Source organism: Barbatula barbatula, assembly GCF_947034865.1.
Source record: "Barbatula barbatula genome assembly, chromosome: 11".
In the NCBI taxonomy this organism is placed as follows: Eukaryota; Metazoa; Chordata; class Actinopteri; order Cypriniformes; family Nemacheilidae; genus Barbatula; species Barbatula barbatula.
The window spans coordinates 22,021,350-22,033,768 of NC_136774.1; the positions used below are offsets into that span (position 1 = coordinate 22,021,350).

Here is a 12,419-nt window from a genome sequence, read left to right on the forward strand (position 1 = left end):
AATGGATTTTGAAGTCCCCATCTCCTCTGTTCTGTAAAGGCAAACTCGGTTAATTGCTTGAAGTCAAAAAACCACTGGCTCACTCTGTGTCCTTGTCAGAGCTTGAGCGCTCACTTAACCAGCGGCTGACGTGGTGATCTGTCCACGGTGAATGTCTCCCTGGTCTGGATTACTTTGGGTGGGTGAATGGGGGTTATAGAATGGATCCTTTCGACTTTTACATTATGTGAGGTACATTTAACCGTTTATTCTCAGTATTACAGTAAAAACGAAAGGAAAGAAACCTCCAGACATGAATTGAGGTTGTGACCCTAGAAGCTATATCTGTATGGCTGCAACAGAAAGGGTAGTGCCTTTATTTTGGGAGACTTACCAAGGTGGTTGAAGTGACCTTTGATTCTAAAGAAACACCTTTATCCCAACAAAGCAAAGAGGAGGTAGATTTACAAAAAAATTATTTGGTTTAATTTTCATAGGTAGGATGTGCACTGGTGTGTGTTGAAACTAGATGTGTTATTGTTAATTTTTTCCATCAGCGGGATGTTTGTGTCCATGTATAATTTGTGTATTACTAAAAACCTTCGGCTTCATGAACTTCCTGCATTTGTAGCGCTCAAAGCCCACTGACAAAAATGGAGCCCTACAAATGGGTAAAGACAGAATTCCTTTATTTATATGTTTGGGATTTGTTTGTGCCTCTGGCAGTGAAATATGCTATGGAATGTCCTTGTTTCCCTGTAGCCAAAAATACATGCTATGTACGTGAACATGTATCAATATGCATGATTGCCATTAGAAGATAGGACATTGCTTGCCCTTTACTCTGATATATAAGATGTTTTCAAACAGCGCTCCAAGAGCTTAGCCCCACCATGCCAGCCGAATCCGAAGGGTTTCACGAGGTATAAAATACTGAATGTGTTCCGTTAAATGAAGGCTAGGTGTGCACTTCCATCTGTTTAACCGTTTTGTGTTTTCTTTTTATGAATAACTGATGGGAACGGAGTTTATAAATGCCACTATATGTGTCAACAACTGTCTAGTGGCTAGAATAATTTTTGGATTTTTGTGTTAGATTTATTTCTTATTTTTAAGAATAAACCCAAATTTGGGATATTTTATCTTCATCGCAATAGTATGATAGTGAACCCAGCAGATCTGATATGAGTTTTTTCTTTTAGTATGTTTTCAATTTGTGTACCATGTTAAAGAGTAAAAAACGTGCAAAGTTTACCCATATAACTGAAGTACAATACTTAAAGTCATACAGGCAGGACAATTTAAAGTCAGATGAATAATTTAAACTATAAGAAATAGATTCCTGTTCCACCGTGATAGAAAGTTCATGGTCTATTTAACATAGTCTTGTGCCTTGAAGTTTCCGTAATAGAATTTATCTTTATACCGTAGTTGTATTTTTATTCAGAGTCATGTGTTTGCCTCTTGTTGGTATTCAGTGCTTTGGCTGTATTAAGGATTTCTAGAGATCAACAATATGTTTGCCTTGCTTTATTTTCCTAAATGAAAAAAATTCATTGGACAACATTAGAGAGATGTACTTGGGCAATATTGATGATGTAAAAAGCTATAGGATCTCTATGTTTTTCATCCCTGGTATGTTGAATGTGTCTCTGATTATTGAGTGAAGTGTGTTTGTTGGGAAATATTATTTTTCTTTTTACCATCACCATAAATAACTTGGCCTCAAACATAATCTTCCAATCACCACATTACATGTTATGAGAAAAAAGTTTTAACTCTGACCGGAAGGACAACAAGTCTAAGATCTGCACTTTATAAAGTATGTTTCCCGGCAGGACACCCATTAACTCTTTGTATGTATTTTTTACCTTTATCCAAAGCTGTTTTGTTTTCATATTATTTTATAATTTAGTTTTAAATAAAAGGGATTAGTAATATGTATCTAAAAATATGTTATTTTATCCAAACAATCCTACAGACTAGGTGTCAGTGGTTAATCGCCATCTGCCAAGCTGAGTCCTTGCCTTCCTGAAAGTGAAAAGTATAGTTTGTGTCTACTTTTATAGTACTGTGTTCCTGTATCATTTGTTTGCCGTATGTAACAGATACACAATAGTAAACAACATTTACCTGCTATCTGTCTAAAACTTTTATTTCACTCTCATGAAATGAAATACATTGTACAAATACAAATATATTTAATATTGATATACAATTTACAAATATACAGTGTGAGAAAGGAATGCAATATGAAAATATTAAATCATAATTTTGTGTGTTTTGTTGTTGTTTTTAATTCGTTAATAATCTACAGTTCACGATTATACATTTTATAGATCCTGATATAAAAACAGAATTTAAGGCTTCATTTCAAAAACAGTTACAATATAATTGACATCATATGGTTATTTTAATTTAGCCTTTTCCTGCTTTGGTGTTCTTCTGTCCAAAACACAAATACGAAGATATTTTAAAGCATTTAACTAGTTGTTCGACGTGTGTCTTTTTTCAGCCTACAAATAGTTCATGCACAGTACACGTGTGAAAAATACGCATTTATGCAAGAGGGTTTGCGTTATGAGAATTTGACAAGTTGCTTTTTTAGCAAAAAAGAAAAACAACAACAAAAATGTCCCTGAAAAGACCTAGAAAATAAAGAACTTTCAATAAATGTGTAGGTTTTTTAAATGAAGGTTATGAAGAGAAGTGAAGATGTGTGACGCGTTCGAGGCAGCTTATGAATATTAACTACGTTGACTTTGGCCTAAAGCCGCAAGTATGTTTTTTTAATGCTTTATTTTTTACATTTTGTTATAACAAAACAACGTTACAACAGAAACTTAACAAAAAAACACTTAGATTAATGAAAAGAGAGAAAATAAAACATTTCCATACCACCCGCGCGCCACCGTCATTGCGTACTGTTTTGTGTACATTACTGCACACTCCCATTTTTGAGACCACGCGGACAACAGCGCATGCGCGAGAACACACACAGGCCCGCAGCCGAAGAAAAACGATACAAAATAAACACGTTGAAACCAAGAACAGTATAAGCTACTGATATGCTAAGAATCACACCCTTCTCCGTACTGTTCGCACATTGTTTGCGCGGATTGTTTTGATGTCGAATGACTTCTTCTATCATTAATTTGCAAAAGGGTTGTGAATGACGCGACGAGCACACGGTCATTTCTAAACCTCGAATGATGCGCATGAAGAAACAGCGCGGACGCGTAAAGTCAAGTATACCCGCGGCTTTACTAACCGACTGACGTCATCTGAAACGAACGTACGTCGTCGGCTTTGAATTTTAACGAAGGCGACCAAACGAATATTCATGAGCTAAGCCGCTGAACGCTATGGTGGTGAGTCAAAGCAAAAGACCACCAAGAAAGTGACAGCCACAAGAAGAGACTGTACCTCAAGGATCGCGTATTACAATAAGGAAATATACAATAAAACAAATCTACAGATAAGAAGCCGATAAAATCATCAAAGCGCGGCCGCTTGTGAAAATGTCTGGAGTGGAGTTTGACGAGGAGTTTCTGTACAACTTACCCGCGTGTGTCATGCATGACTTTACACGGGTTATGGATTCACTCTCACACCCCGACTGGATGTTATTCGGTAAGATTATTGCATTCACGCGTGGTTTAACCGTCACCGTGTTTTATTCGTTTATATTTCTTATTAGTACGAGGACGTATTGATTAGCACGCTCGCTAACTTGCTTAGCCGTCCGAATGGCGTTAAAAAGTGTAGTTTTCGTGAGAACGTTTCATCGTTATTGTTCACTTTGACTATTGTTTTTAGGCCTCGGTAAACTTTGTAAATCTTCCACGTGGTGTGTGTTTTGGTTGTGGGTCGGATTTATTGAAGTTAAACAAAACGTCAGGATTGTTGTTGTGGCCTGATGATCGATGACGTCAGACTAAATATAGAGGCACATAACTTATAGACCTCGTAATTATATACAAGATTCATATTTTAAGAGGGGTAAAGGTGACTCGGTAGTCGTTTGACCCCTGTAGAAATCTGTCCATGTATGTGCTATGATATGGATATGGATATGCTTACATTTACTACTTTGATAGATTATAGATTCATATATCTATACATCTGGGTTTGAACATTAGTTGGAAAAGGATTCAATCTTTTTAAAGGGATAGTTCACAGAAATATAATTTGGTCACTCTCGTGTTATTCCAAACCTGTACTACTTTCATCCGCAGGACGCACAAGATGTTTTGACTCCCATTGATTTTTATTGTATGGACACATTTGCATTTAGTAATTTAGCAGACGCTTTTATCCAAAGCGACTTACAGATGAGGAAAACATTGGAAGCAATTATAACAACATAGGCAACAAAATTCATAAGTGCATCAAAACTAGTGCATTAAAGCCTAGCGCAGTATACAATGCTAAGAATAGTGAGGTTAGTTCAATTTTATATTTAATAAGAAGAATTAGAGGTTGAAATCAATCAGCTACATGTTGACGGAAGAGATGCGTTTTTAAAGATGGCAACAGAGTGCTGATCTTGTAGCAGCAGGCAGATCATTCCACCAATGTGGAACAGATCCAGAGAAGGTAGGCGAGAGTGACACATTTCTTAAAATATCTTAAAGTTGTAACTGTTAATATCAGTTACATTTACATTTTGTCATTTAGCAGACGCTTTTATCCAAAGCGACTTACAAAGAGTTCGGGGAGCAATAAGCCATATGTCATACGCTTATTGCAGCGATATATACGGTTAATGTTCAATGAACTAATATGATTAGTTAATGCATGTATTCATGTTAACAAATACTCGTTGTCTATAAAGCAAAATTTGCCAGTCCCTTACAAAAATCTAATACAAAATACCAAGCTGTTGGATTCTGTGATATTAGGCACCACTGTAAACAAAATATTAAAATTGAATCAAATGACAAGATTCTGAAAGCGTCTTACACTTTCTGAAAGAGCGTATATCTAGATTCTCTGTCAACTACCATATTGTGAAGGAAACTGTGGTTACGATGTTATATTTTTGTAAAGGGTGGTTTTATTTCTGACGCAGCTTCTCGAGTTATATCTGATCAGACTGAACTTCGCCTTTTGGAGCAGAGCAGCAGACGGACGGAGATGCTCATGCTCAAATGGGGCTGTCGGAATGGAACGGTCGGAGAGCTCGTGAAGGTTCTTGAAGACCTGCGGTATTTTCGGGCTCGTGATGTCATCCTCGAACGTATGTCAGTTTGATCTAATTTTCTCTGTCGTGGCTTCACCATCCGAATTATCAAGTGGTTTCTGTGGCTGTTGATGAAACCCACTTCGTAACCCTAAATCCGATCTTCATTTAGACAAGGTGAATTCAGGTTGATTGGAACACGTTTTGACAGTCAATTTCATGAAGTATCCCAGAAGTCACATTTTTTTTAACGTTTGAAAATAACATTCTCTAGAATGCACACATACTAATTCAGCACCTATTCTTATTTAGATCTAAATGCCCTAATATACCTTTTTATACATGCATGTATAACACGTGCAATCACCAGTGCATGTTATTCCCCCCAATAAATTGTGTTAAACTAAAGAGTGGGGTATCTGATGGCCATTATACAGCAGATGCATATCTGATGTATGCTTATAATGTATAATATTTAATAATATATAAACAATATTTGCTTGATGTTCACAAAAAATATTTAAAAGCCATTTGTGTATTTATAATAATATAATTGTCCAAAAAGATATAATAATATTCTTTTGGTGCCGTCACAACAGTTTCTTGGGTTATACTGTACATGTGCTAATATTCTTCTTTGTGCATTTCCACAGATGGACGTATCCAACAGTCTTATTCTGATCGAGGATCGTCTTCACCATATCCACCAAGCACTGTGAATCACAGCATTACGAGCACTGGTATGTTATACTGAGTTCTAATCATTCTAACAACGATAACACCTGTTTTGTGTAAATTACACCCTGTCTGTGAAAACCAGGATAACGTCTCTAATGTCATTATGAGATTGGGAGCATCAAAGTAATACATTTTACATGATTTCACTTTTTCCGTTGGTCTTACTAAGGCCACGTTTACACAATGAAAAACTGAAAAGTTTCACCTACACACCACAACGTTATCATAACAATCCGCGTTTACACAGATCGGCAAAATGACTAAAACACTGTATTACACATGCCACACCAGAAGTTGGTGACATCACTTTATAAAGAAAAAATACCAGAGTCCCTGATGATTTATTTACGAAGGCGGACTTACGTCGCTAAAGAGACCATACAATACAGAGCGCTGCATTTCTCCTCATTTACAGTTAAGAGAAGCATGCGCACATATACAAACAAACAAACAAGATGGTGAAAAGTTTTCATTCCATCTTCTCGTCCTCCTGGGTTCATGTAAACGGACAGCCAAATCACATAAATTGTTTTGCGCTTTCCTATGAAACTGTCTCGTGTAAACGACCCAGTCAATATTAAAGATATCAAGGTTATATTTTCACAGAATATTCTTTACATTACATAGAACTATATTATGTGACAAACATGATATAAAACTTAATTCAAACATTATTTGGCCACTTAGATCCTTTTTAATCCGAATGCATGCCATGATGTTTTTCAGAAAATCTTCTACCAAAGCCTGGTCCTCCGCCTCCTGATCTGGACTCCATTATTCCAAAAAGATCTACTACATCAGGAAAGGTGCTTCATCAAAGACATAAAGATAGACCACAACATTTTTACATTCATACTGTATGTCCTTTATATTATGGCTGTAACGATTATTCTCTGTTTTTTTGTTGCATTAGAGAGCCATTAGTCAGCGTTTATTTTCCTTTAGCCATCATATTTTCTCCCTTTCGGGTTCTTAATCCACTCAAGCATTTGTTTGTGTGTGTGTGTTCATAGTGCCCGTGTGAGCACCCCAAGGATTCCTCGCCTGTTTCCTCAACAGCAATGATCTGGCCGTTGGAGGAAGTACAAGATGGCACATGCAACTTTGCCACATGCAGGCAAATTGGGGAAGGAGGTTTTGGCCACGTGTATCGAGCCACGATGAGAAACACAGAGTTTGCTGTCAAGAAGTTAAAAGAGGTACTAATGAACAAAGGATAGAAGCATTTAGAGTCCGAGTAAAGTGACATACCAATCACGTTCCTCTCATATTGTTGTAGAAACAAAAGGTCTCTGTCATTGGTTAGCTGTTAAAAAGGTGCTTGACAGGACGTTTTTAACCTCGAAAGACCTCGACAGGCGTTTTAAAATGCGCTTTGAAAATCAGTTTTATTCCATAGGGTTCTAATTCAAAACAGACGCTAGCAGCTTCAAAAAAGAAGTAAACACAGACTGCCTTGTCTGTTTATATTGGTTCTCTCTTGAGCTGATGAGGTAGATGCTAAGATTGCTGATAGTGAACCAGCCAGGTGGATTATCTGCTCGTGCTTGTCTCGAAATTTGTTAATTAAACATCATTCACTGAAACAAGTGATCCTCCGTCCATTCGCGTCTGTGTTTCCATTTGATTGTATTTGGCGTGAGATTTGTTTAGTTGGGCAAAGTGAGATCCTGAAACATGTGTGGAAAGCTTACAACCCTGAGCTCGGGATTGAGCAGACACCTGATGCTAAGCGCCTTTTAGTGATAGGGGAGGGGCCATGCATGCTCGGACGCTCCGTTTCGTCATTGAGTAAACGTTTTAGGCCCGCCCAGAAAATCCTGAACACAGAATTGGTGAAAAACTGTTTAACGGTTTAACTCCACAATTCAGTTCTATATACTTCTGAGTCTTCGTAACGTGTTTCTAACATTTATGATGCGTTTATTAAAAAATCTCTGATTTCACTTTACCCGGTCTTTAGCATCTGGAGACTTGTTAAATGTATTTAAATAGTCATTTTTATTGTCTTTTTGTGTCAATATCGGATTTGCATCATGCTTATATTGAATCAGGTAATACACGTTTAGCTATCAGCGAGTGTAGTGCATTTTGGGGGAATTTTCTGTGTTGATCAATAGAGCTCAGCTATCTTTCTCTATTTTCATGTTGGTGTCTGCAGGACTCTCATTTGGACTGGAGTGTCTTAAAGGAAAGTTTCAGGACAGAATTGGAGAAACTCTCGCAGTAGGAAACTTTCTCTTGCCAGCCTTTGCTTTTGTGGCTTGCTTTTTCTTCTCGTTACACCTTCACCTTGTAGTTTCTTTTTCTCTTAATAAGCTCTTACTGTGGCTGTGATTCATTTATGTTTGTTCAACAGAAACACAGACTGGGACTTGCCCACTTGAAAGCCGTTTGCTCTTTATACACCACACCGCTTCATGACATGTAAAAAACGAGGCTCTGCAGCCCACTGCTAAACCGTCTGTGGTTAGTCTTCAGGCTTTGTCTGTTAATGAGGAAATTTTTTTCTGATGCTTCAGCCAACGCTTTCAAGCTTTGCTTTTTTCAGCTGCTGCTTAATACTCTTATGAAATATTTAATTTAATCTAAATCAGCAGGTTCATAATCTTTATACCCCGCAGATACAGACATCCCAATATAATGGAACTTGTTGGCTACAGTATCCAAGGACAAACATATTGTCTTATATATGTTTATATGCCAAATGGCTCTTTAGAAGAACAGCTACACTGTGAGGTGAGCAACTGATTTTAACAGAAAATATGGTATAAAATTAAAATAGTTGTCATGATTTAATCACGCTTGTCATTTGTATGTTTTGAAACTTGATGACCTCTGTCCTCATTTAGTATAAAAAGAGTGCAGTCAGGACAGGTTTTGAATCACATGAGTGTGGCTAAATCATGACCATGTAGGAACCACTTTCAAGCCTAATGCCTCTCTTTCAGAACAACGCCCTCTCTTGGTCACAACGTGTTAATATTCTGCTGGGCACAGCAAAAGCTGTTCAGTACCTGCATTCCTGCTCACCTGTGCTTATTCATGGAGATATCAAGAGGCGAGTTCAAACTAAATGGTTTAAACAACACGTATGATAGTGACCCCATTTCATTTTTACATTTGAAATCATATCACATGTCACCTTGAACCCAGGCATCATTCGAAGCTTGATCTTTAATCTGTTGCTACAATATAATAACATTGTAATAATATCTCAATGTCTTTCCAAAGTTTGACATTGATATTCTGTCATTTTATATCATTAGCACAATTATCTTGACGCTCTATGATGTTTTAGTTGTGGCCTAGCTGGTACATAGTGTAGGGATCCATTTGTATTTCTCAGATTGAAAGTGTTCATGGAGGCAGATTTAAATTCTGCCTGTGTCTTTATTCGCACCCATTACATTTATAAAACCAGTAATCGCTGCAGAGGGATGCATTTAATAGTTTTGATCTTGTAGTCTTGTATGCCACTAGTGTTACTAAAATACCAACAGGAGAATTGGTGCATGTAGTTACAATTTATAGTTAATTTACGGTACATTTCCGAGTCAGATTTTTTATTAAGTATGTGTATTGAATACCCAGATCATATCAGCAAACTCAATGTACTTCTGTTACGTACTTCTTCATTATTTGTGATATTGCACATGCTACTAGTTAATTTTAATATAACCGTTTAAGCAGTATTTAAGGATGCAGGTGATTCAGCTTGCTAAAGGGAAATGTTGTTTGTAGTATTTGTTTAATGTAAGTGAATACATAGGGTTTGCAAATTAGATTCTATGTTTATTCTCACCAGGCTTCTTATACAAACCTGTTCATCTTTCTTCTATTACAGCTCTAACATCCTTTTAGGGGATCATATGGAACCCAAGCTTGGGGACTTTGGAATGGCGCGTTTTTGTCGCAACCCCAACAAAACTCCAGGCAAGACATGTAGCGTCGCTCAGACTTCAACGGTACGGGGAACCCTCGCATACCTCCCAGAGGAATACTTGAAGGACGGACAGCTGGGGGTGGAGATGGATGTCTACAGCTTTGGTGTGGTAAGAACAATCTGAAATGTATTCACAGTTGGCATTAAAAAAACGTAGATTGTCAAGCTAGTAGAGACAACAAAAGTGTGATGTCTATATTCTCGTACAAAATGTTGTAAAATCCTAACAGACCAGTTTCGGTATTACCACAGGTCGTGTTAGAGGTACTTACTGGAAGAAGGGCTCTCGAAGTCGATGGCCATTTTAAGAATGTTTACTTGGTGAGACAATTTGAATAATTGTGTTTTAATTATTTTATTATATCAAGTTTGGATGTGGGTGGTGACGATAAATAACCTTTTATTTCTCACAGAAAGATCTAGTAATAGAGGTTGAGGACGATGACAGAAGCGTCAGCAAAGGAAGGAACTCCTTGCAATTGTCCTTGCAAGCGGCTGAGAACATCTGTAAGAAACATCTTGATCCTCGACTGATAACTGAAGACACAGCTGCCCCACACGGATCAATGGAAATCTCCAAACTGGCATGTCAATGTCTAGACCGGCGGAGGAAGAAGAGACCACCCATGACCAAAGTATGATAAACTGTAATTGATTGTTTTTTAATTCTTTCACTTGTATCATATACTGACTGGTATGACCGGAGGCCCGGGTTAGTTTCACCGAGCACCTTTAACTTTCGTTTGTTTTTGTGCTACAGGTATTCAAAGACCTCCAAGATTTGCATTCAGGGTTGAAGACGTCTGGCAGATCCACTATAATGAAATTGTCTTCACTATCATTTCATCTGTCCACACCGGAGCCTCTGCATTCTGAAAACAGCTCCCTGGACTCTCTCACCAACAAATTCTCCAAACTCTGCCCTCAAGAAAACACTTGCCCCTGCCTTCATAAGCCTGTCTTTCCTACCTTGGCATCTCAGGAGTCAGGAGAGTCTGGTTGGAATGCTGGATCGTGGGCTTCACAGTCCTCTGGAATGCCGTGTGAATCAGACGAGAGTCAAGGTTTCTCTCACTATCTCTCAAACACTTGTAGCAGAGCCCAGCCTTCGTCATGCGGGGCCTGTGATATTCAGAGCACTTCATCGGGTGTATCTTTACTCGATGACCCATCACAGTCCAATCCAAATGAAGGTAATGAGTGGTTTACTCAACAAAAGAAAAGAAAACAGTGGAGTGTCGAATTAGCCTGTTTTAACTGAATGTCTGACTCTGTATTTTTTGTCTGAATCTTTACAGATTTTTCTAATCAGGAAGTTGTTATTAACCCCATGAGACAGAGGTTGGTCCAGAAAATGGAGCTTTATGAAGAGGGGAGGATTTTAACGTCTGATCTGCTGTCATCAGGTGACTCATTAATGGAAAAGTGAAGTTTTAAAGAGTGGAGATTTATCTTTTGGGGATTTTCTTTATTTAAAAAAAAATAAGGTTAGTCTCTGCCTTATTAAAACCAATGGCCGATTTCTGTAGATTGAACTCTGAAGTGGTAAACAGGTCAATTTAACTTTCAAAGCGGAGGTGTGAAGCCTAATTACAAGACCATAACACTTAAAAGATACAGTTCACCCAAAAAGAAAATTCTGTCTTCAATGATGAATACTGTCATCAGGGTGTGTATTGGTGAAAATACATTTTTGTCAATTACTTGTCATATGTACATATAGGCAAAAAACACTTTGCCATAAATTTGGCCACATTTTCTGAAGAACCTGGGATTGTGGTTGCTGGTTGACATGATAAAAATGTAATCTATACATGCAAATTACATTTAAAAACAATTCTGAAAACGCTAAAAGACTTTTGTGTCAACTCAGTAGCTGCATTTACATTTCGGATATTCCATATCAACTGTATGAATTGAAACCCATAATGTACTTATAGTTTTCATTATGTTTTAGGGATGAATACCCAAAAAAGAGAGCCAGAGGAGAGTGATGAATTTGCCAGCGAAACTTCAGGAACCAGCCTACAGTCACCAACCGTGGTATAAGACTGGAAGTTTGGGAAAGATAAACATATAAATTTCAAGAAGAAAAATATTTTATATTTCTTTTATGGTACCTTCTGTTTTTGAAAATGGTAGATATACTGTCATTAATACCTCAATATAGCCAAACTGCAATATTATTTACTTTTTATATAAAAAAAAGGTTATGGTAAACTCAAGTTGTAAATGTTGACTGACATGTTAGAAATATCTCCGTCTTTATAATGATACGCCTGTTATTTTGGCGATCTGATCTCTGTTTTTTCTGGGGCCTAGTTCTGTGAGAAATATTAATTATGAAAGTGTTGTTTCCAAATTGTTTATGACTGAAGCACATAAAGTACATATGAATGTCTAACATATTTCTAACTATTAAATTAATAAAATATTATATAAATATAATAGCTATATGATATTATATTTAACTACCCAGTTTTACACTCTTACATTAATTGTAAAGAAAGCTAAACATTAACATTTCATGGTGAAAATGTTCAGGAGTAAAAGGATTGATAAGAGAAATTG

The 12,419-nt window shown here is 37.2% G+C and overlaps 1 protein-coding gene across 1 annotated transcript; it reads left to right on the top strand.

Moving 5' to 3' along the window:
• Positions 1 to 3,303: 3,303 nt before the first annotated feature.
• Positions 3,304 to 12,273, top strand: irak1 (interleukin-1 receptor-associated kinase 1). The gene is made up of 14 exons (XM_079467280.1): positions 3,304 to 3,612; positions 5,054 to 5,221; positions 5,818 to 5,904; positions 6,629 to 6,708; positions 6,916 to 7,101; positions 8,064 to 8,128; positions 8,527 to 8,641; positions 8,854 to 8,963; positions 9,750 to 9,957; positions 10,101 to 10,169; positions 10,262 to 10,483; positions 10,609 to 11,041; positions 11,147 to 11,254; positions 11,806 to 12,273. The coding sequence occupies exons 1-14, from the start codon at positions 3,501 to 3,503 to the stop codon at positions 11,895 to 11,897; spliced, it is 2,055 nt and encodes a 684-aa protein (XP_079323406.1). The 5' UTR covers positions 3,304 to 3,500; the 3' UTR covers positions 11,898 to 12,273.
• Positions 12,274 to 12,419: the final 146 nt, after the last annotated feature.

Bases quoted from the DNA above. Each gene is read 5' to 3' on its own strand.
- irak1 (XM_079467280.1), top strand. From the start codon at position 3,501: ATGTCTGGAGTGGAGTTTGACGAGGAGTTTCTGTACAACTTACCCGCG. The intron at 8,642-8,853 runs GTGAGCAACTGA...CCTCTCTTTCAG, and splicing joins AAGAACAGCTACACTGTGAG to AACAACGCCCTCTCTTGGTC. The intron at 10,484-10,608 runs GTATGATAAACT...TTTGTGCTACAG, and splicing joins AGAGACCACCCATGACCAAA to GTATTCAAAGACCTCCAAGA.